The sequence below is a fragment of the Setaria viridis genome, chromosome 2, assembly GCF_005286985.2.
Source record: "Setaria viridis chromosome 2, Setaria_viridis_v4.0, whole genome shotgun sequence".
Taxonomy (NCBI): domain Eukaryota; kingdom Viridiplantae; phylum Streptophyta; class Magnoliopsida; order Poales; family Poaceae; genus Setaria; species Setaria viridis.
The window spans coordinates 21,203,967-21,228,275 of record NC_048264.2 but is presented as its reverse complement, the minus strand read 5'-3'; the positions used below and the strand labels follow the sequence as shown (position 1 = coordinate 21,228,275).

Here is a 24,309-nt window from a genome sequence, read left to right as displayed (position 1 = left end):
GTTTCAAGTCCGCCGCCGCTGCCACCTCCTCCCTTTCCAGGACCCATCCTCATCCTGGTTAAGATAGGAGCCCTTGCAATGGAAGCTGTAAGTTGAGCTCTAAAACACATGTTTTGTGATTGATTATTTGAATATTACAGATGTGGTAAGCTTTGTTAGTTAGGTTGGGATGAAGAACTTCAGTACCGTCCTATATTGATACGAAGGTATTCTTTGAAATGGTGGTGATACGTTTAATTTTTTTCTTGCAGGTTACCATAACGGAGGCAGAAGGGGTATGTTAGGAGGAAATTAAAGAATATAAAAGTAGGAGGAAATTAAATAATATAAAAGTGTTGTAGATCAGACTTTTATGAGGGAGGAAGATTTCTATGAGTTTTACAATGATTATGCATACCATAAAGGATTCAGTATCAGAAATGATAGAGTTAGGTACAATATAGGCACCAAAGAGGTGATATGAAGAAGATTCATGTGCTTCTATGAAGGATATAGATCTGTTAAGTATTTCGAAAGGATGGATCAAAAAAGACAGTCGTGTGCCCTCACCCATTGTGGATGCACGGCCAGGCTTGATGTGGAGTAGAGTGAAAGTAATGGCATCTGGTATGTGAAGCAATTTGTGGACGTCCATACACATACCCTTGCAAAACCAGAGCATGCTTTTATTTTGCGATCTCATCGAGGGCTTATTGATCCTCAGAAAGCGGAGGCAATCGAGTTGGGGCTAGGTGGGTTGCGTTCATTTTAGATCATGGACGTAATGGAGACTAGCCACGGTGGTCCAGGTGGTCCAGGAGAGACTGGATTTCTTTCGCAGGACTTGTACAATTTCTTTTCAAGGTACAAGAAGGGAAAGGTTGAAGAAAGCGATGCAGAATTTGTGTTGGATCATATGTGTCAGATGCAAGAGAAAGACCCGGAGTTCTTTTTCACATTTAGGGTGGATGCACAAGGCAGGTTGAACAACCAATTTTGGTCAGATGCACAGTCGGCAGATAGACTATGGTGTTTTTGGAGATGTCATTGTATTCGACAACACTTACCGCGTCAACTGGTACAATCTTCTGTTTGTCCCTTTTATAGGAGTTAACCATCATCGAAGCACAGTTGTCTTCGGCTGCGGTGTTTTATCGGATGAAACTATCTTGTCATATGTCTGGTTGCTCGAGGCTTCACCAGAGGCGATGCACCAGAAGCATCCAAAATCCTTAATCACTGATGGGGACGTAGAGATGGTGAGAGCTATTGAGATTGTCATGCCTGATGCAGATCATAGATTGTGCAGTTGGCACATAGAGCAGAATATGCTGAAACAATTCCGTGGTTTGAAGCTCAAAGATTTTAGAAAGTTCATATACCATGCAATGGAGGAGGGTGAATTTGATAGGTTTTGGAGAGAATTTAGAGGTATCCATAACATCAAAGAAGATAACCTATGGGTAAATAGGATGTATGAACTTAGAAGGAAGTGGGCTGTGATGTTCACAAGAGGGAGATATTTCTTGGGCATGCAAAGCAATCAGAGGAGCGAGAGTCTGAACTCAAGGCTTCACAACCATTTATATCGAAAGATGTCCTTGGTTGATTTAATGGAGCATTACAAGTTCTGCCTATCACGCATTCGTTGGAATGAGATTGAGCTTGATGCGAAGGCACTGTGTTCTATCCTATTCACTAAGATTTCTATTGATGTTCTTGAGAAAAGTGTTGCACGGATCTTCACACCAAATATTTTTCAGAAAGTGAACTTCCAGATTAAAAATCAAGTAATTGGTCGGTGACTGAGGTGACATTGTAGAATGGGTGTTTGAGGTATGAGGTTTCATTGCAAGGCAACAACAAGTGTTGTTTTCATGTGACTTGTACCTTTGGGTCATCATTGGTTGATGCTAGATGCCATTGCCGGAAGTTGGAGCGGGAAGGAATTCCATGTGCGCATACTTTCTGCGTCATGAAGTATGCTCATATAGAGAGCATCCCTCCTTGTTGTGTTTACGTGAGGTGGACTATGAATGCCAAGAGTGCTTTCCCAACGGAGATGTGTACCAACACGCATGTTTGGACAGAACAAATGGATCGTTACCATTCCCTTCGCTCAAAGGGCAATCATGCTTTATTTTAAGTTTCTAGGAGCCAAGGTGAGACGGAGAGGGTAATGAAGTTACTGGATGATATTTTGAAAGAAGATGCGCAAGAGCACGGGATCGAAGAGGAGACGCCATTTAGGCCATTGTCGGCTTATTTCTCAGCAGCCAACCAGCCTTGTGGCACCAAAGTACTTGATCCGGTGAAAATTGTTTTGAAAGGTGCTCTGCAATCCAACAAGAGGTGGAAGGCAAGCCATAAATTCTGGGGAACTATTTGAAAATTTGCAGGTTAGATAGTCAAAATTTGTATTTATGCACTGCTTGTTTCTAAGATTTTAATTGCATGTGCCTAATGCATTTCATTTGTTTCACACAGTACCCATATCGAGGATGCTGAGACAAAAATCAGGTATTACCCCAGTTTCATACAGTACTTTCATTTGAGTTTATTGTTTCCTGTGTGACCATCTTGCTTACTTGAGCTGTATCTCTTCTTAAATACGCCACTGCAAACACAAGAATTTGTTTGGATTGCTCAAATGGCAAGGAGAAGGTGAAGCATTGCTACTGTGGTGCCTCTGATTGCTGTGGCAGGCTCTACTGAGACATTGTTGACTGCTGTTAGCTTTCTACGTGGTGAACAATTCTGCTATGCCATCACTGGACCCTTTATTCATCAGTTCATCTTGTACTCGTTGGCATCTTGATGTTTACAAGTTACTATCTGAAGTTTGCGTGGAATGAAGCATGTTGCCTGAAATACTCAACATGACTGCAAGGTAGAATTGTGTAATGATTGGTGATGTCAGCATGCTGTAGTGTTATCTTTTTATAGAATTGATTGGTGGTATTGCAAGTCTTCTCATAGAACTGAGCGAATACTAGCTTTACTGCCCGTGTGTTGTTGAGATGTGGTGTAGTTTATTTTTCCTTTTCTTCTTCTCTGTCAATGTATAAACAAGTTTTGGTTACGTGAGATACAGCTTTGGCATTTGCTTCGATGTGACATCATGCTGAAAATAAGATGTGTGCCATATATACGTGAACATGAAGGCTATATGTCCAGAGCCATACCATCTCTAGTGTGTTTGTTAGGCTTAGAGATGTCGGGCCGATATATCCACTAATGCAGGCAATCAAACATCTTCATCAGTCCGTTGCATCTATCTATCTATACCTATTATTAAAGCGAGTAAGGTCTCTGCCAGCTTTTTTCGTACGTCGTGGTCATTTTGTAAAAAAACCCTTAACTTTTTAAAAATCAACCCGCATTCCAAATGCTAACAGATTGGGGGCTCAGATGGAAAAAAGAGGGAAGGGAGGGGGTTAAGGGAAAAAGGCTTCTCCTTTCTCCATAACAGAGAAGTGCAGGAGGGGATTGGGCGCGGGCGGCGGCCGGAGCGGGGCGCCCCGCCGCTGCCCCGCGCGGCCTCGGCGGCGAGGTCGGCCGGGCACTTGGCGACGGTGGCGGAATCGCATGCTGCTGCGGGGGCGAAGGCTCGTAGCCGTGGTGCAGCGGCGACTACGCCTGATCCTGCGGTGGTGGAGGCCCGTAGCCCCGTGGCGGTTGAGGCGGCGCCTCCTTCTGCGGTGGTGGAGGTCCGTATCTGCGGGGCGGTGGGGGTGGTGGAGACCGCCACAACGTGCTCCCTGAAGACGAACTCTTCTTTCCTCAGATCCGCGGCTCTCTCCGAGATCCAGTCCTTCTCCACGCGTGCACACGTCGACCTTCCTCTCCTGCTTGGTCTCTACACCGCTGCCTCCTTCCCACCTCGTCGCACAGAAGGTCTGCGCCGGCGTCTACAGGGGTGTCATCACCAGCCAGATCGGCGAGCTCGCCGCCGAGACCGCCACCGCCATGACCGCCTCGCACCTCGACTACGCATCGGTGACTGATCTGCTCGTTCCATAATTCAATCGTCTGCGAGATTTTTTTGATCTGCTGCTAGAGCAACTCGATTGGATAATTATTGACTGCTTTTGCCTTTTCCTCCTTTGCTCTGTGAAGCTGGCAGGGAGGATCGCCATCTCCAACCTGCACAAGAACACCATGAAGTCCTTCTCAGAGACGTACAATGACTTCATTTTTCTTGTCTACTCTAGGAGGAGAGTTTGATTATCTGTGCCGTGATTTGTTCTATTAATCTCTGTATGCAGGATAAAGGTTCTGTATGTGCATTGCGATGAGAGGTCTGGCTTGATGGCTCCCATGATTGTTGATGATGTCTACGAGATCATAATGAAGGTGCGATGCATGGGCTAAGGGTCCAACAATTTATTAGAGCAAAAAACATGTATCATCTTTCTTGCCATTTCGTTAGTTTGTGTGTTTTACTGTTTAAACTTTCTGCGATAGCTTATCATTGGAATGCTGTAATTATGATCCGATATGGTTCTTTTGGTGCTTAATTTTATGCAAAAAAACAATGAAATATAGATGAAATACTATTTGTGGTTGTAATTTACACTGGTGCATCTGTGTACTTAGTTTATTTTATTTCTGACTAACTCCTCTTTTCTTATAGTCTGACTCATGGAACTAAGCACTCAACTTTTGACTTCTGCATAACTTCAGAATGTTGCTTGCTTGGACAATGAGATAAAATATGACCAAGATTTCGACTATGATTATTTTGGTTTTAAGACACTTGAGAGGTCTTATCTGTTGAAACCTGGTGGAAAGGTCGCGGAAAGGCCGCAGGATATGTTGATGAGAGTTTCTGTTGGCATACATAAGGATGATATTGAATCGGCTGTCAGAACATACCACATGATGTCTCAGCGCTGGTTCACTCATGCTTCCCCGACCCTTTTCAATGCTGGCACCGCAAGGCCCCAGGTACTACAGTGCCACCTTCAATGAAAAATGTTTTCAGTGTGGAGTGTGGACTGTTAACTTATGCATTTAATCTCATCCTTCTATTTAATGTTGCGCAGCTAAGTAGCTGCTTCCTTATCTGCATGAAAGATGATAGTATTGAGGGAATTTATGATACTCTCTCAGAATGTGCTGCGATAAGCAAATGTGCTGGAGGAATTGGTGTCTCAATTCACAACATTCGAGCTACTGCGAGCTACATTCGAGGAACAAATGGTACTTCTAATGGAATTGTTCCTATGCTACGTGTTTTCAATGATACTGCCTGTTATGTTGATCAAGGTGGAGGCAAGATAAAAGGTAGGTAGCATCAGTAAGTCAGCCTGGTCCTATTTACATGATTGCTGAGGATTTCTTACAAATACCTTTCGTTAGGTGCATTTGCTGTTTATTTGGAGCCCAACATCTTGATATCTTTGAGTTTCTTGATATAAGAAAGAACCATGGAAAGGTAAAAGCTCTTGAACAATAGCACACATTCTTGAAAATTGCCAGCTGCGATTGAATACATTTTGACAATTGATTACTGTCGAAGACACACTGTATAAGAATTGCACTACATATAAGCGCTTGGCATGCTATTACATTAGATTGCCTCATCTGTGAAAAGTTTTTTATGTGATATTTATAGGAGGAGAATCGTGTAAGGGATCTTTTCTATGCTCTGTGGGTTCCTGATCTGTTCATGGGAAGGGTACAACGCAATGAACTGTGGTCACTGTTTCGTCCCAATGAAGCTCCAGGTTTGGCCGATTGCGATTGCTAGGGAGATGAGTTTCAGAATCTGTACAATAAATATGAAAGAGAGGTAAGCTGGATGCTGCACCTGTATATACAATTTTTTCAAGGTGACCAAAGATATATAATAACCTAGCTATGTGATTTCAGGGCAAGGCAAAGAAAGTGGTTGCAGCAGAGGCCCTCTGATTTGATACTCTGAAGGCACAGATAGAAACTGGAACAACGTATAAGCTTTATAAGGTATTAAATTCATAAGGACACAATTGTTCAAATCATAAGGGTGCAATTGTTCTGCCTCTAAATATGCCATTCTTTTATCACATATGCCCTTTTTTACTGAAAAACGTGAAGATCTGGCTCTAAAAAGTTTATGATATGCAGGATAGTTGCAACAGAAAAAGTAACCAACAAAATCTTGGCACAATTAAGTCTTCCAATTTGTGTACTGAGATAATTGAATACACAAGTTCTGAAGAAACTACCGTATGCAATCTAGCATCAATTGCCTTACCACGTTTTGTGAGGGAAAAGGTACATGCCGGCGTCTTTTCAATTATTTGGTTTGTTAGTTGTAATTAGCTTAACTTACACTTGCGCATGTTTCAGGGTGTTCCTATTGAGTCCCATCCAGCTAAGCTTGTTTGTAGCAGTGGGTCAAAAAAATAGATAATTCGACTTTGATAAACTAGCTGAGATTTTTCTACCTCACATTTCAAGTGGATGTACGATTCCGCCTTACCAATCTGAATAATACGAACATAATGTTGACTAACAGATTACTTCGATGGTTACATGTAATCTCAACAAAATCATTGATATTAGTTATTATCCCCATTGAGAATGCAAGGAGGTCAAATATAAGGCGCAGGCCAATTGGGATAGGTGTTCAAGGATTGGCAAATACTTTTATTCTACTTGGAATGCCATGAATTGGTGATTGGCTAGGAGATATTTCCGGGCTCGTGAATGGCGGAATGGTGATTGTGAAGCGAAACCAACATATTACAAACAATCGAATAATAACGTGAGAGCAAGTAAAGACCCATAGCAACGCACGGGCATTTCTGCTAGTAGATACAAAGGGTCATTATAGCTACTCATACAATCAACTAAATAAAAGGCATCCAGAATATGACTCCAGTCGTATGTGGCTAGGATGACTCCAGTCGTATGTAAATAGGACATATTGAATTTGTAACAGAATTAACAGATTGAATTTGTAACAGAATTCCCTATATAAATAAATAGCCCCATCCAGGACCATACACCTGACGCCTCCTCCATCTCCTCAACATGGAGCTGAACCATTCACCAGACGACGCACAGCACCAGGACCATACACCACCTGCGCAACAGAAGGAGCATGCACCACTTGCGCTAATTGATCCAATTACAGCTGTGCCATTCAATCCAGTAAGTTGAATCTAACCTAAAACAATAAAGTTTATGATCAGTTTTATCAATACGACATGACATAGAAAAAACTGAATTGGAGCCAAGACAGATCAAGAAGCAACCAAGCTCTACAGGCCGTGTAAGTCTTCCTCCCTACTATGAAAATAAAATGTTAGCACACTACTGTTAAGAGAGGCAACAGAAACTGCTCATAGTGCACGTGCGATCCTAACCTAGAAGTGTTTGAGCATAATCAGAGTCCTCAGAGACATCAAATAGGGAAACATTTACCAAGTGCATATGACAGCATCATTTAGCTCGCCCAAGTAGAAAAATAGCTTAGAAGCAACTAGTGCTGCAAGCTGCCTCTGGTCAAACTCCTCGTCTTCATACAAACTCTCACTGCAAAATGACAGATTACCTCTGTTTTATTCTGAATGAACTATCTGTATGCCTACCTGATGTCAAATGTGGGATAAAATACTGATGTCTGTTAAAAGGATATGGGCCAATTTTCTTTCTGAAGCAACTCTTATTATTATCTTCCTTCAGGGTACATGTAAATGCTCACATAAATTACTAGTAGAGATTATGAGCGTGTTCAATCAAGAACAGAAGGATGCTGTTGAGAAAGCAGGATTTGGTTCTTTACTTAAGCTTAAGGACGTAGAGATTCGACGCGAGCTATGCAAGGAGATTGCGGATAGATTCGACTTAGACACAGAAGAATTCAACATTCAAGGAAATAAGGTGAAAATATGCATCAAAGATGTTGAGTATATACTAGGCCTTCCATCCCAAGGTGATGAAATAAAGGAGCCTCCAAAAAAAATGTACCTGGTCTGTTTGAAAAGTACACATGGAAGGATTCTACTAAAATTAATTCATCGAAGTTGAGGGAATATTTAAGCAAGAACAAAACCTCTGGTGATGACTTTATTCGCATATTTGTGCTGGACACCATTGGTTTCTACTTGTGCCCAACACTACAACCATAAGTCAAATCAGATTATCTTGGGCTCGTTGAAGAAATTGATAATATCAAGAACCTAAACTGGAGCAGCCTGGTTCTTAATTTCATGATCAGAAGCATACGGGAATATAGGGAGGTAAGGGCAACTAATCTTAAAGGGAATCTAGTTCTTTTGTAGGTATGTACATTGCATATATGGAACAAAGATTCATAACACTATGTTTATATTCACAGCAAACACAACTACAATTTCTTTAACTACAGGTCTGGTACTGAAAGAAGGTGTAGGTCTCATATGTACTCTATATTAGAACAGCTTGGAGGGGACAAACCACTTATGCAATATTGGGATGAAAAGAGAGCCGAAGAATGATGCAAACTAGCACGCAACCATCATTTTGGGGAAGGGAAGGTAAAAGTAGATCGGACATTAGTAACCATCTCATTACTTTATAGATACCCAAGCAGCTACTAACAAAATCCTTCTTTCTATTCTATATCAGATTGTATATGACATTACAAGTCATAAACATAACAACTCATGTTCAATCGCCCAATGCCACAAAACAACAGAACAATCAAACAAGGGACAATCAGATAACAATCCCAAAATTATGCAGGAACTTCAAGTGTTCATTACCGATCAGTACAGGTTACTATCAAATCAAATTGATGACAGGTTACTTAACAAGCGGTTCGATGATGTAATACAAGAACAACGTGTAAGTTTGTTACCGTATTATTTGGCATACCTTCATTAATTTCCGAGCTCGACTACCATCATTTGCAGCCCTTCCAACCTTGCAGGAATCAAGGGGAGTGATACAACCTACAAATGTCGTGCTTGAGACGACGGACACAAATATAGGCAAGCCTGAAATCAACAAAAAGGAGGATAATGCACAACCAAAGCAGCAAGCTACAGCGAGGAATTCATCGAATCATCAAAAAAACCCCATCCAACAAACAAACATTGAATATAAGTACAGTATTGGCACAAAACGTCATCGACCCAACAAGAACAAGGAAAAAGAAGAGATCCCAGATGTTGCGATGCCTTATGAATCACTATCACCTGATAGCGTGTCAAATGGTACTACTCTGTGCGAGTTTCTTTACCATTCCATAGATAATATTAGTCGTCTAACTATTATCTGCAGAGTATTTGGTCAATACTGTCCAGTACATCAATTCAACATAATAGGATAAAGTTTTGGTTGATATTGGTATTTACACAGCAACAAGAAAGGATCTAGAGTGCCTTCTCAACAGTGAAATGTTCCTGAATGATTCGTTAAGTATATCTCTAAAAAAAGGTTCTATTTCAACATTACAATCTAAAGATGTTTAACTTGCAAGTAAAGGTTATGAATGCTTACATCTGAATACTAAAAGTACAAACTAGTATCAAGGAAAGGGAAGATGGATATGCCTACCTAGAGACAACTTACACTGCCAACATGATATGTGGGGATACCATCGCTTCATTACGAAATAAAGAAGAAGGCAACTTCCGTTTATATCGGACATTAACTTTATCTCAACCATGGTATGGTACAGCTTGCATCCTATTACAGCTATATAAGGTTGATTTGGTATAGGCAAACATCTAACGAAGCAAGTTTTTCAGGTCTTCTTTCCAATCAACATTAAAGATTGTCATTGGTATTTGGTGGTCATCAATGGTCGTAAGGGTGTCATTCAGGTACTTGACTCCAAGGGGACTGCCACTCGCTAGCCACAACTACATCAACTGGTGACACACTAATAATCTAGTACCGACTATTTAATAACAAATTATACATGATTACCTCAACCACTAATGATTATATTGAACTCAGTTGCAAGGGTTGCAAAACCGTATGAAACGCCTTGTAGGCGTGCAATTGATCACAGAACATAGGTGCAAGGACACCCAAGTCAAAGAATGGCCAGCCATTGAATGCATCAAAAAGAAAATCTAGACTGACAAGTATAATGCACATCAACACTTCTCAATATACTCGGGTTCCCATAATTAGTACTTCCTAACTTGTCTAAATACCAAATAATCTTGCAGCGTATCGTGTGGACTATTCACGGTGAAATTCATGGAGCTTTGGACCGGAAACAAATTATCTTCCTTATTCACACAGGTAAGTTCAACAACACAAATTCAGCAACCCAATCTATGCCCCATCTTACATTACAGCTAACAGGCATTTGTATTTGTTATGCGTAGAAGAATATGACTAATTTCAGGCTCAAGCTAGCTGTCACATTGGTTAACTATGCGTAGAAAAAAGTGAAAGGAAGTTCAGGATACAAAGCTAGCGATGCCGAGGAGACCTACATGCTGGAAGACAATGAAAAATAGATTACATTTCATTTTTTGCATGTTTACTTCATTATCTATGATGATCGAATATTCCAATCTAATCATGTTGTTTTCATTCTGTCCCTATGTGCTGCTCCCATGCGACGTGTCAAGTGTCACCGTTTAGAATACAACGAATGTGAACCAGACCACTCAGGACGAAGCTTGAAATAGACCACCCTGCATATATCTAGCAACACAAAATAATCACGTTTCTATTAACTTGAATTTAGGTCTAGAAAGTCGTCTCCCGAAACGCCTCCCCAGATCTCCAATACCTCCTCATCAACCTCCCCATCTGATTCGTCATCCCCGGTCAGTGGCCACAATCTTACCCCGCTCCTGGTCGCCGGACTCCGGCTAGCGGATCCGGCGTCCAGCACCCGGCTGACGCAGCAAGACGACGCGTGGGATTATGAGGCGCTCATCCTCGTCAACGCACAGACGCCGGGCAGACCGGGGTCGCACCGTGCGCCTGCCTAGCTCCTGGATGCCTGACCTTTGTACACATCACGAATATAAAACAGCTGCCTTCTCTCATGTTTTTTTTTACAATATTCAGACATATACTTGTCTATAAACTTGTACATGACAACATATTGGAACATCTGTCCATAACATATAAAAATACGATAGACATGAGAAAAACATAGAACAAAATAGTACATGGGAATTAGCTCAAACTTGGCTGCCAATCACTTCAGTTGGGCGCGTTGTTCTTCAGAATTTTGTTTGAGTGCTTGTCCTTCTGAAGTTTATTCGCAGGCTTTTTAGAGGCTCATTTGCTCTTTGATATACTTGGTGATGGCTTCAGCAATAGCAGCCAAAGCTTCAGTGCTGACAATTGAGGCATTGCTTGTCTGCTCTGCATCAACTTTATACTCGATGGTTGATCTTATAATGGTCGTTCCATCTTCTTTTCCTACAATCTCAAATCGCACTACATATTTCTGAAAGCCAAGATCTAGAACGCCTCCTTCAATCACTGCTACCTCCTTGATGTACTTTTCATCGTCGATCATGGTGAACCTCTCCTTGTAACTTACTGGTCCGGAAGCTCCTAGCAAAACGAATCAGAAAATACAAAATTACTTGAAGGTGGGATCCTGAAATTACATCATGCTTTACTGAACTGAATTCAAGTGTTCAGATTCTAACCTGCTGAAGGGAAAGTGACAAGCAGGACCGTTCCTACGCTGCCATCTCCCTCTACAAGCTCAACCTCTGACAGCACTTGAGGAAGCAATTGGGGGACCAATTGCCCAAGAACGAGGCTGCCATAGACCTCCCACACGTCCGTGGCTGGGAGGTCAGTGTGGAACTCATGGCAGGGGCTCCCTTCCATTGCTCTACTAAGCTCTGTGTTGCTGCTAGGTCAAGATGTGAGGAGTTCTCCTTATTACAAACACTTCTTTCGTGGTCATTGAAGTCAGTTGCAACATGGTATTGTGTGGTCTACAATGCAAGTTCAGATGTCGATATGCACCTATGAGAATGTGTGCAGTGTACGGATTAACGATCATACATTTTTAAAAAAACAATAGTATTTATGTGATACATCCTGTCATGAAATTCATATTTCGTTTTCAATAGGATTTGTACGTTGGCCTTGTCCTGATTTGTATTGATTGGTTCTGTCCTTGACACGCTGCATGAAAAGTTTTTCCCATTTATGATACCATAATCTGCATACATAGAATTTACAATATGTACGCATCATAAATGGAAGATTAAATTGTAAGCTAAATCAAACATCTTAATGTGTTCTATAATCTGTCAACATTCACAAAAGTAACGTTTGCACAAAAAAAGGGAATTAAAATGAAATACAACACCAGGATAATACGTTCATCTGTTAGTTTCTCTCGATAAGCTTTGATGCCATTGTCAAATTTTTTCAGCAAATGCAACAAAAAGGTGCAGTGCTGAGTGCAGACATAGATTCTAGCTTGGGATGTGCATCATCGATCCCATAGTAAACAATAAATTTTGCTACTCATGAATTGGATCCCTCAAATCCAAATAACCTGGAAACTGATCATTTACAGTGTTAAGTTACCCTCAATTCTTGTGCTTCCTTGACATAATTCTGATGTGAACATTCATGAACTTTTCCTTGTAGCTGTGAATGCCAGGGTTCCCTGTAACTGGTAAAACAATCATGTTGTGTATGTCAAGTAAAAGTCCAGTAACAACTGAAAATGCGTGAAAATTGGGACTAAGAGTGTCCAAAAATTTCCAGGAAATTAAAAAAAATACAGATAGTAAGGTATGTGTTGTATATTCATCACTATCAAGATCATGGGTACTATCCAATTTCTTCATTATGATGTTTGGTTTAGCATAACCTCCTCTAGGACTAGGAGTAGTTGCATAACCCAGGATCGCTCACTGAGATTATCCATCAATGTATGGACATGGCTATATTGGTGTTTTATGTACTGTCTGAACTCACGGCAGAACTAGCTCCCTTACATTACTTTGTGACCACTGTGGCCTCACTGAGATGATATACATTGCTTTGCGACAACTGTTGGTTTTGTGGACCAGAAGTTGAAATGTCAGTGTCAGACCCGTGAATCTGATAAGAGTTTGAGCAGGATACTCAAAGAGCAGCCAGAGTCGTTTTCACTCAGTGGACTATTTTGTCCTAAGTCTGATTAATTGCATTTTTTTATTGGACAAATTTTAAATACTACAATTTCATTTTTTTAACGGAGCGAGTACTTAGATGTTCACAAAATTAAAAAAAATCTCTGAGTTGTAGATGAGGTTACGTTCTATACCTATACAAAATTTGAAGTTTGAATTCAATCCCATTTCTGAGATTTCATGACAAATTTCACGTGTAAATGACAGCAATTTATCTTGTGGCGATACTACATCAGAAATTTGCTTACTTTTTTTTTGCCACACGTATCATGTTTATATCTGAAATTTCATGTATGTACTACATAACCTAAAAAAAGACTTGACATGGGAGAGACATCCCCCAGATTTCACCCTTAAGAAGATTGTACCAGCCTTCAAACTCGTATTGGTGACGGGATTTCATTTGTTTGAGAAAAACGAGTGAGAGCGAGAGAATGGAGATGAAAACTGAATTATTCATTGATTCAATATGTGGTTTACATATATATACAATAGGGAGGGATGTGTCGTATGGACGTTGTGGCAACCGTCGTGTCTATACGCCACCCCGGCGATGTCGGTTTCTAGAACTAACACGCTTATGGATGAATGGATGAGATCATCTAATCTCATATTTTGTAACACTCCCTCTTTATCAAATCCAGTTTTGATCGTCCTCCAATTAGAAGATTTATTCCTTCAAGATATCTATTAAGAAATCTAAGAAATATGTATATGTAGATAGATATATCAAGTAAAACTCCTCAAAATCTGATGGGAAAATTAGGAGAATAATCATGATATATAAATGTTTCTTCGGATCCTTGTGAGTGAAGCTCATAGTGTAGTCCAAAGAATTGTATATTCTTATAATCATCATTGTTAAAAACCCTAGTGGGGAAATATAAATGATGAAGCATATAGCTTATGTTGATATTACCTCATTAAAAACTTTGGATGAGAAACCTCAAGGGAAAAAACTCATGCAAAGAAAAGAGTGTAATATGATGACATAACAAGTTATTTACTAGAGAGAGGTACTCCCCTTGATTCTTGCAAGTCTTTGAGTTGTCACGTACCAATCACCTCAACACATTTATGAAAAGAAGAGTATGGCAAAGACTTTATGAATAAATCAGCAAGATTATCACAAGACTTTGTCTGCAAGATGTTTATGTCCCCATTTACTTAAGGTCATAAGGATAAAACAATTTAGGAGCAATATGTTTGGTAATATTGCTCTTAATATAACCTGTTTCCATCTAAACAATACAAGCAGTATTATCTTCGTAGATAATGGTTGGTGATTTGAGTGAACCAATACCACAAGACGTAAGTACGTGGTTTACCATTCTGCGAAGCCATGCACACTCACGTGATGCTTCAAATAATGCAATTATTTCAGAATGGTTGATGGATGTAGCTACCAAAGTCTGTTTGGAAGACTTCCATGAAATAGCAGTTCCACCTTGTAAGAAAACAAACCCTGTTTGCAATCTGGCATTGTGGGGAGAATCAGATAAGTAGCCATCATCGGTATACCCAATCAAAGTCATATCATTATTCCCCTTAAGAAGAGGCCAAGATCTTTTGTGCCATTGAGATATCGAAAGATATTCTTAACTTTAGCCCAATGGCGTTTGGTAGGAGCATCGCTATATCTTGCTAGCAGGTTTACTTCAAAAGCAATATCTGGCCAGGTACTGTTAGCAAGATACACAAGCGTACCAACAACACTAAGATATGGGAATTCAGGTCCCAATATCTCTTCTCCATCTTCCCTTGGTCTGAATGGATCTTTCTCTACATCTAGAGATCTGACCACCATGGGAGTTTTAGATGGATATGGCTTATCCATATTGAATTTCTCCAATATCTTTTGGGTATATGCACTTTGGTGCACAAGGATTCCTGAAGGTAAATGCTCAAGTTGTAGACCTAAGCAAAATTTGGTTTGACCCAAATCCTTCATTTCAAACTCCGTCTTTAACTAATGATGTGCTTCATCAATATCCAGTTCATTGCCAATAATATTAAGATCATCAACATAGACCGAGATAATGCAAAATTGTGTGGGGGATTTTTTAATGAAGACGCGCGGGCAATCATTATTTTTGGTGTATCCCTTCTACAGGAGAAATTCAGTTAATCGGTTGTACCACATCCTGCCCGATTGTTTTAAGCCATAAAGTGACTTATGCAACTTGACGCAATACATTTGCGATTTGCCTTAGGATTCGGTACATCGATTCTATCAGGAACTTTCATGTATATATCAGAATCCAGTGACCCATAGAGGTATGTGGTCACTACGTCCATCAACTGCATAGATAGACAATTTTGTACTGCCAATGATATTAAATATTGGAAAGTTATTGCACTCATGACTGGAGAGTAGGTCTCGCTGAAATCAACGCTAGGTCTTTGTGGAAAACCCTGTGCTACAAGCCTTGCTTTATATCTTATATCTCACCACGTCATTATTTTCATTCTGTTTTCAGATGAAAACCCACTTATATCCTACAGGAAAGATACCATAAGGGGTAGGCATTACAGCCAAGAATACTTCTCTTTTGTAAAGCGAGGCTAACTCTGCTGCAATTGCATCCTTCCATTTGTTCCAGTCCGAGCGCTTTTAGCACACTACCATGGATTTAGGATCTGGATCAGTTTGAAGGCATTCAACAATTTTCTCGGAGAAATATGAGTCGACAATTGTAGCAATTCTATCAAAAGTCTCCCCAGTCTCAACATAGTTGATGGCAATTTCGTCTATCCTTATAGACTCATCGTGACTTCCTGAAATGATATATCTAGGGTCTTCCGATGTCCCAGTCTTAGCAATGTGCACAACCGAGCTATGCCGTGGATCATCACAATCCATTTGATATTAAGTATCCATTTGGTGTCCGTCAACTAAAGGTTGACTTGTATTCAACATCTTCTTTACTTGCTAGCATTAGAATCTCGCTTGGTAGCCATACTTCTCCCTCTCTTATTGTTGAGTGGGAGTTGAGTGGTTTTTTAGGTACCTCCACTCTTTCTGGCGCATTCCGAGCAGTGACACCTTGTAATTGGTGAAGGCATCTGGCAGTTCATTTGCAAGTTTTTGGAAATGTATGATTTTCTGAACCTATAGTTCAGTTTTCGTAGTACGTGAATTAGAGGCTGGAATACCTTAAGCGTTCCAATCAACTTCCTAGCATTCTTTCTAGTACTTGAAGTCTCCCCCTAATGCCAGGAAATGTCCTCATCAAATATAGAATCAGCATACTAGGCAGTAAATAGATCTCCTGTTAGGGGCTCTAAATACTTAATGATCGACGGAAATTGAAATCCCACGTAGATCCCCACTTTCCTGTGTGGGCCCATAGCGGTATGCTGAGGTGCTAGGATCGGGATGCAGACAGCACATCTGAACTTACACAAATAGGAAATACTTGGAGATTTCCACGTACTAACTGCATTAGGGAAGTATCATGATATGCAATTGGTCGTAGTTAGACAAGGTCAGCAGCGTGCAGTACTGCATGACCCCAACACGACGTAGGCAATTTGCAATTCATTAACAAAGGTCTTGCAATGAGCTTGATCCTTTTGATCAATGATTCAGCCAAACCATTCTGGGTATGGACATATGGAATAGAGTGTTGAACTTGAATTCCCAATGCCATACAATAATCATTGAAAGCATGAGAGGTGAATTCTGCAACATTGTCCATATGGATTGATTGAATCCTATCTTCAGGAAAATTTGCATTCAACCTTATGAGTTGAGACATTATTTTAGCAAATGCATGGTTGCGTGTTGAAAGTAGACACACATGTGACCATGGAGTAGATGCATTAATCAATACCATGAAATACATGAACAGTCCCGAAGATGGCACAATCGGACCACAAATACCTCCTTGAATTCTTTAAGTGGTTCAGCTTTGATTTTGAGAGGATATAGCCTCAAAATCAATTTCCCAGTGGCATATGCAGTGCACACAAAATTGGAGGATTTGGGAAACTTTGTAGTGAGTAAATTATGACCAATAGAATTGCCGATAATTTTTCTAATCATCCCTATTCCAAGGTGCCCAAGTCAATCATGCCAGGTGTGGAATGGATTGACATTCTGAAAAATTACCTTATATGCAACGTGTGCAATGGGCTTAATGTATGTATAGTACAACCCAGACGAGAGTGATGGAATTCTTTGGCACATGCGTTTGACATATCCATTTTGTTTAGTCAAGATAAGAAATTCTCCTTGATTGTCCTCATGGGTTTCAACATGAATCCCATTGTGATGGATATCTCTAAAACTTAGTAGGGTACGAGTTGAATCGGGATACAAGAGTGCATCCTCAATTATAATTTGTGTGCCCATGGGAGTGTAATAATGGCTCGTCCAGACCCAACTATTACTGCATCACGGTGTCAAAATTTTTCCATCTCTCTTCTTGAGAGTCTGAAAATACTTAGAGCTCTCTAAGTATAGAGATTGTGGTACAACTATCCACAAGGCATAATTCCTCCTCTGTTGAGTTGACATCATGAGACATCTTCACCCGCTGGAGGCTGCTGCCTCCTTGTTCTTCCCATCAAATTCCAACTTCTCCTTCTCCATTTCTCTCAAGCAGTACTGATAACGTGTTTGAGAGAAACGAGCGAGAGCAAGAGAATGGATATGAAGATGAATTGTTCATTGATTCAATATGTGGTTTACATATATATACAACAAGGAGGGATGAGTCATACAAACATTGTGGCAACCGTCGTGTCCGTATGCCGCCCCGTCGATGTTGGTTCCTAGAACCGACACGCTTGATGCATGAATGGATGAGATCATCTGATCTCATATTTTGTAACATCATTGACCCCTCAGGCTTCAACGGTTTACCAGTATAACTGAGGACAGATTGGTACATAAAACATAATCTCTCATCGAGAGCTGTCCAGTATAAGTTTTAAAGGCTTATATAGATAACACTTTCTATAAATTATCAAAATTATAAATACTTTTAGTTAGGGGTAAAAATGGGATAGATATTTTGGCGCTTTTGTCCATTCGAAAGGTTCAGATTATCAAAACTAGACTATTTAATGTCCAATACTATGTCCAAATCCTTGGGTTTCAAAAATAAAAATATTGTGTTCATATCTAGGTACTCAAAAGTTGGATATTATATAGATATTGGATGGATATCCGACTATTAATTAGATAATATTTCAATAATTGGGTCAGTCCATTTTTAAAAAGTTCAAAATTAATTTTAAAAATAAATATTTTATCATCAATTAAAAATAATAAATTAGAAGTATAAATAAATATCACATTAATTTAACTTCTCTTAAATAAAAACCAATGTTAAATTTTATGTACAAGACCATCGATATAATATAAAACTTCAAAAACCGAGATTAAATTTTAACATCACTTAAATATTCCTAAAATGCAAAACAAAGTGTAGGAAAGGAAATTTCAAATATTAAATTATTCATATTAAAATTTTAACTTCATTAAATTAATAAAATTTATAAATAAATAATAGAATAAAATGTTTAGATAAGTCCAACTTTCTTTTTAGATGTGGGTGGATTTTGTAGAATTTTTAGTTTAATTGGTTTTTCTAATTTTGACTTAATATAAAATGCACAGTATGAAGCATTGGATAAATCGTATGTTTTTGTTGCTTTAACTTAATATCCGAAAAAATGTTTGTGTAGTTCGTTGTATATTCAATATGTATCCGTTGCCCAAAACTATCCGCTCATATCTATATCTAACACATCTTTCACTGTCCGTACCTAATTTTAACAATTAAAAAACATATGTATTTCTACCCGTATATATCAATCATTATCATCTCCTTTTCCATTCCTACATTAAGTGTTTCTCACGTGAGATGCACCTCAGGTCAAATGCTTATAGGTAGCCGTCCGCATGCGTTCCTAATAAGTTTGACGTGGATCATGGAAACTCGGTAAAGTCCATTATATTGGATCTTTTGTGGAAGGAATTGAAGGCAATGTCCCTCTCGCTTGGGCCTGCTACTGGAGGGTATGGGTAAACCCACTCTGATTTATAGCTAAATTTATATAATTATTACCTCCTCTTTACCCTCCCCAATTCTACCCATATCAAATGGATAATTAAGGGGGTGTTTGGATCCCCGGGCTAAAATTTAGCTCCTGTCACATCGAATGTTTGGATACTAATTAGAGTATTAAATATAGGCTAATTACAACCAATTTCACTACCCCTAGGCTAAATCGCGAGACGAATCTATTAAGCCTAATTAGTCCATAATGTGACAATATGGTGCTACAGTAAACATTCGCTAATGATTGATTAATTAGGCTTAATAGATTCGTCTCGCGATTTAGCCTAGGGGTTCTGCAATTAGTTTAGTTTTGTAATTAGCTCATATTTAGTCCTCCTAATTAGCATCCGAATATCCGATGTGACACGGACTAAACTTTAGCTCCAGGATCCAAACACCCCTAACTTTGTACTACATATATATATACATATTCAATTGATTAATTGTACCCTCTTCATATCTAATGGGTATATAATTTTCTACCCATACCCTTCCCAGGATGTGGATTTAGGGAGAGGGTATGGATACCCAGTGGCGGGCCTACTCTCGCTACGAAACAGTCTTACAACAAGAAAATAAAAGTCAAAGTTCAAACACGCGCATGGACAAAATAGCAACGTTGGATTTATTCGTCATCCAGATGCTGATGGCTTTCAAAGCAGGACAGGCTCCAATGACCAATGCCCAAGATATTAGCAGATTTTGTAGCTCGGCATCGCAAGCCAAACCTAATCACAAATACAGCCACAAATCAAGGGTGAGTTAGGTTTACAGTAAATTATAAGCAGACCGAAGCTGGAGGATCAAACATGGTGTACGAAAGCAACGGAGAAGAGCAGTAGAGAAACAAAAGTGAGGAACCAGAGTATGATGGAGCGCTGCAAGAGAGACAAGAAGCAGCTTCATGGGGACGAAGAGGACCTTTGAAGGGAGACATTTTAAGCCATCCTCTCATCAAAAATTTGTAACGATTGTTATACTTTTCACCAAACAAAAGTCTATTAGGACATCGATTTGGTCACGGTACAACACTTCGACTAATAAAACTATTTTTATAGAAATCTAACCGATGTCCACAATATAGTGTCAATATATATACATTCTAAATATTGATAGTCAAAAGTAAAGAAGTTGAACTTAGTACACACATACCTAGGTCAACTTAGATTTGTGATCCGGAGGTCCATTGGCAATTTCCGTTCCAAATTGCACTTTAGCAAATGGTGAATTATCACAATTACGTGCTACTTAATTGACCATGGATTAAACGCAAAATATATTCATATGGACTTCGAACGTATGGGCATACTTCCTGCTCAATAAAAATATTAATAAAGTAATTATCAGTCGAGGCCTGTTCTAACAAGATGAAATACGCATTGTAAAAAACCAATCGCAGAAGATTATGTGGCAGCATAACACAATCACAAACCAAACCTAATTAACAGATACAACCTCGATACATTCGAAGTAGAGGAAGGTGGACGATCAAACATGTGATGTTCAACTGAACACAAAAGCAGAGGAGAAGAGCAAGGGAGAAACAGAGGGAAGGAAACAGAGCACTGATGTCCGTTAGCATGACAACAAGTCGAATCAACGCACAGTGGATAAAAATAAGAAGGTAATTTTCTTGAACTAGTTTGCGCGCCACCTCTGCTGGATCCTGTCTGCTTCTAATCTTTGTCCGCCCCTTGCTTGGAACTCTTCTGCTCCTTGATATACTTAGTGATGACCTCAGCGATGGCAGCTAGAGCACCAGTACTGACAAGGGAGGCATTGCTTTTATGGTCGTCGTTAACTTCATACTCAATGCTAGATCGTATCAGTGACGAATTTTCTTCTTTCGCTATAATCTCTAGGCGAAACATAAACTTCTTGAAGCCAAGATCTAGGAAGCCTCCTTCAACTACGGTTGCCTCCTTGATGTAGTTTTCATTGTCAATCTTGGTGAATACTTCCTTGTGTGTTCTTGGCCCAGCAGCTCCTAGCAACATGAATCGCCGAAACGGATTATACTAAGCTGATCGAGATCAGATTGTAATGCTACCTAACTGAAGCTCATGTGCGAAATACTAACCAGGAGGGAAATAGACGAGCAGAACTGTCCCAACGCCGCCATCTCCCTCCAGGTGATCAACCTTAGGGAGCACATGAGGGAGCAACTGGGGGACTAGCTGCCCGAGACGGAGCCCACCATAGACCTGCCACACATCGGCGGCTGGGAGGTCGGTCTCGAACTCATGGCAGAGGCTCCCTTCCATTGACCTGGTGAGATCTGTGGGGTGCAGTGCGAGGAGCTCTCTCTGCATAGTGGTTTCTTTATGGAAGTTGCAATCAGGAAGTGTCATCCAAGAATGAGACATATTGATGATCTGTTCATTTAATCAATCAGAGTCAATGGTGCTGTCCCGCTTTCCATGCCAGAATATTTTGTTCCGGCCAAGTTATCTAGACTGAGAACTAGTTAACTATGCCAGATAAGTGTCGTGAGGATGAAACTCTTCTCTCATCTGATGAAACTCCTTCTATTAATTACCTTGCCAAGTCAGCAATTTGGCTGACGTGGCATTGAATTTAATACCATGAAACTCCCCATTAATTGGACTTAGGAGACACGTCATCAAAACTACTCCCTCCATTTGAACTATAAGATGTATTTTCATTTAATTAGGTTGCCTTTAACAAACCACTACTCTATTAATACGTAATTTTTATGTTACAAAGTTTTCTAGATCCGTATTTCAAAATACTTATTAGTGTATTTTTATATTATATAAATAAAATATTAATAGAGTAATTGTTAGGTACATGTGTAGACCGTTACAATACAACGGGAGGTAGTAAACATTTTGCAGCCAAATGAAAAGCAATGGTCTGTTCCTTTATATCTAAATAAAAAAATGAAAAGCAATATAATGGTGCATCTTACGGCTTTTCTGACCCGATCCCCAATCCCAGTTATGCGAATATCGAGAAAAGAATAAGAAACAACACAGGCATCGTATTCTCTATTGGTAAGCTATGCTGCAAGATCTTTTTTAGAATATGTTGTGAAGCTAGAACTCTCAACCGGCCCATTGCCTCGGTGCACCATTTCAAAACTTGCACCATAGATCTTGAAAAATAGATAAATATTTAGGCCTTGTTTAGTTGGCAAAATTGGGAGGTGCCAAATTACTGTTACAGCACTGTAGCATACTGTAGCGTTTCGTTTGTATTTGTAAATTATTATCCAAATATTGACTAATTAGGCTTAAAAGATTCGTCTTGCAAAGTACAACAAAATTGTACAATTAGTTTTTAATTTCGTCTATATTTAGTACTCCATGCATGTACCGCAAGTTTGATGTGATGGGGAATCTTCTTTTTGCATAGTGTTAAAGTTGGGAGTTGGAGGTGAAGTAAACAAGGGGTTAGTTATTTCGAGTACAGCAGATTAAAGTTGGTGGTATATGTTCCGATCCAAAGTACCGCTGATATGATGGAGGACAGAGACAATGGGATACTTTAAACCCGACAAATCCGAGTGATGTACTACCTCCGTTCTCCTTTATTTAACGCTGGCTAGCTCAAATTTGAGCTAATAATGAACGTCAAATACATGAGAACAGAGGGAGTAGTACATAAGGCTATCAAAGATTTATGGTGGCGAATTTTGATTCATGGAAATTACGGTACATGTACCTTAGTGGTGCCTTACAATAGCTATGAGAAACAATGGATATAATTTGTGTTCATTGGCATGGCAGACCAAAATAAACCAAGTGTCTATAATTTGCCCGATCTGGATTATTTCCCATTCCACAGCAACACTCGAAATGCAAAATAGAAACAGCGAAACCGTAGTTCATGTGATAAGCTTTGCTCTTGAGCTTTTTCAAGAGGTTGCCTGAGGGGCCTTCTTCTCTTTGGCATGCTCGGAGAATTTCTCAGCAGTTGCAGCCAGAGGCGCCGTGTTCACCATGGCTTCAAGCTCCGGGTGCGCGTCATCGATCTCGTACTCGATAGTCGACCTTATCACTGACGAATCGGGCCCCTTTTTGATGATCTCGAACCGTATCATGTAGGAAAGGAACCCCAGCTTCAGAATGTCGCCATCAATTGTCTGTGCTTCCTTGATATAGTTCTCGTTGTCCACTTTGATGAACTTCTCCTTGTAACTCTCCAGACCAGGAATCCCTAGCAAGAGGAGAGAGCGATTATATTAATTGCATGTTACATACTCCTATGTTAGCTAGCACAACGGTTTCAGAATCTTGTTTTATTGCCTTACTTCTTTTACCAAAGAAGACACAGGATATCTGCGTGCGTGTCTTTATATACTTATGAACGGCATGATCGATTTAATCAGCTGGAACCTCACCAGGGGGGAATGTTAGCTGCAAGATGGTGCCGACGCCGCCATCGCCGCTGACGAGCTCGACCTTGGCCAGGACGTGCGGGAGCAGCTCCGGCAGCAGCTCGGCGGCGCGGAGCGTGCCGTAGATCGCCCACAGATCGGAGGCGGGGACGTCGGTCTCGTGCTCGTGGACCTTGCTCCCCTTCATGGCGATCTCTAGTCCTCTCACTCGGCCTTCAGCTGACTGATGAGGTGCTTCTGTACTCTGAGCTGTTGTGTAGGTGTTGCTAGCTTGTGAAGATCACTGGGCTCTCTGGTGGGTTGTATATATAGCTGAGCCAGTGGCTCGACTAAAGATGCTGATCTCTTCGCTACATTGAGACGATCTCGCAAGAGCAAGGCGTTGGTTTGTCTGGAGCTGTGGAGTCATCTTGGTGTTGTCTCTGAGGAGGAAATAAACTAATGATCGTGCTGGGCAGGCCTGAAATATATAGACGTGTGGCCTGCCGAGACGTTCTAGAGTAATCAGCCACTTGCATTGGGCGCCTTTGGTTTCTCTGCTTTGTCTGCTGGCTTGGGGCTAGCTATGTATTTGCTAGTTTGGATATAGTCCGTGTTTATATTAGTTTGTTTCTTGCAGCCTTGCTTGCATGATCATACCGACAGTGTTTGGATCGGCCAAATGTAACGCAACCTGATTATATTATAGCGTGTTAATTGGTTCAGCTAAATCTTGTTTTGTTCATGTAAAGTACGTCCTGCTTGATTGGGTACCGGTCACCATAGTGCTATACCGATTCCAAATGTA

The 24,309-nt window shown here is 40.2% G+C and overlaps 3 protein-coding genes and 1 pseudogene across 3 annotated transcripts; 1 reads left to right on the top strand and 3 right to left on the bottom strand.

Moving 5' to 3' along the window:
• The first annotated feature begins 983 nt into the window (after positions 1-983).
• LOC117844162 (ribonucleoside-diphosphate reductase large subunit-like) lies at positions 984-6,638 on the top strand (annotated as a pseudogene).
• Positions 6,639-10,950: 4,312 nt separating this feature from the next.
• On the bottom strand, positions 10,951-11,879 carry LOC117845316 (norbelladine synthase). Its single transcript, XM_034726317.2, has 2 exons — positions 11,592-11,879; positions 10,951-11,493 (listed from the first exon to the last, which is right to left on the bottom strand). Exons 1-2 carry the CDS (start codon positions 11,776-11,778, stop codon positions 11,204-11,206), a joined length of 477 nt encoding a protein of 158 aa, XP_034582208.1. The 5' UTR covers positions 11,779-11,879; the 3' UTR covers positions 10,951-11,203.
• An 8,696-nt stretch (positions 11,880-20,575) lies between these two features.
• On the bottom strand, positions 20,576-21,505 carry LOC117845408 (norbelladine synthase). Its single transcript, XM_034726445.2, has 2 exons — positions 21,240-21,505; positions 20,576-21,146 (listed from the first exon to the last, which is right to left on the bottom strand). The coding sequence occupies exons 1-2, from the start codon at positions 21,469-21,471 to the stop codon at positions 20,836-20,838; spliced, it is 543 nt and encodes a 180-aa protein (XP_034582336.1). The 5' UTR covers positions 21,472-21,505; the 3' UTR covers positions 20,576-20,835.
• Positions 21,506-22,801: 1,296 nt separating this feature from the next.
• On the bottom strand, positions 22,802-23,958 carry LOC117845700 (norbelladine synthase). The gene is made up of 2 exons (XM_034726765.2): positions 23,526-23,958; positions 22,802-23,341 (listed from the first exon to the last, which is right to left on the bottom strand). The coding sequence occupies exons 1-2, from the start codon at positions 23,707-23,709 to the stop codon at positions 23,040-23,042; spliced, it is 486 nt and encodes a 161-aa protein (XP_034582656.1). The 5' UTR covers positions 23,710-23,958; the 3' UTR covers positions 22,802-23,039.
• Between the last annotated feature and the right edge of the window lie 351 nt (positions 23,959-24,309).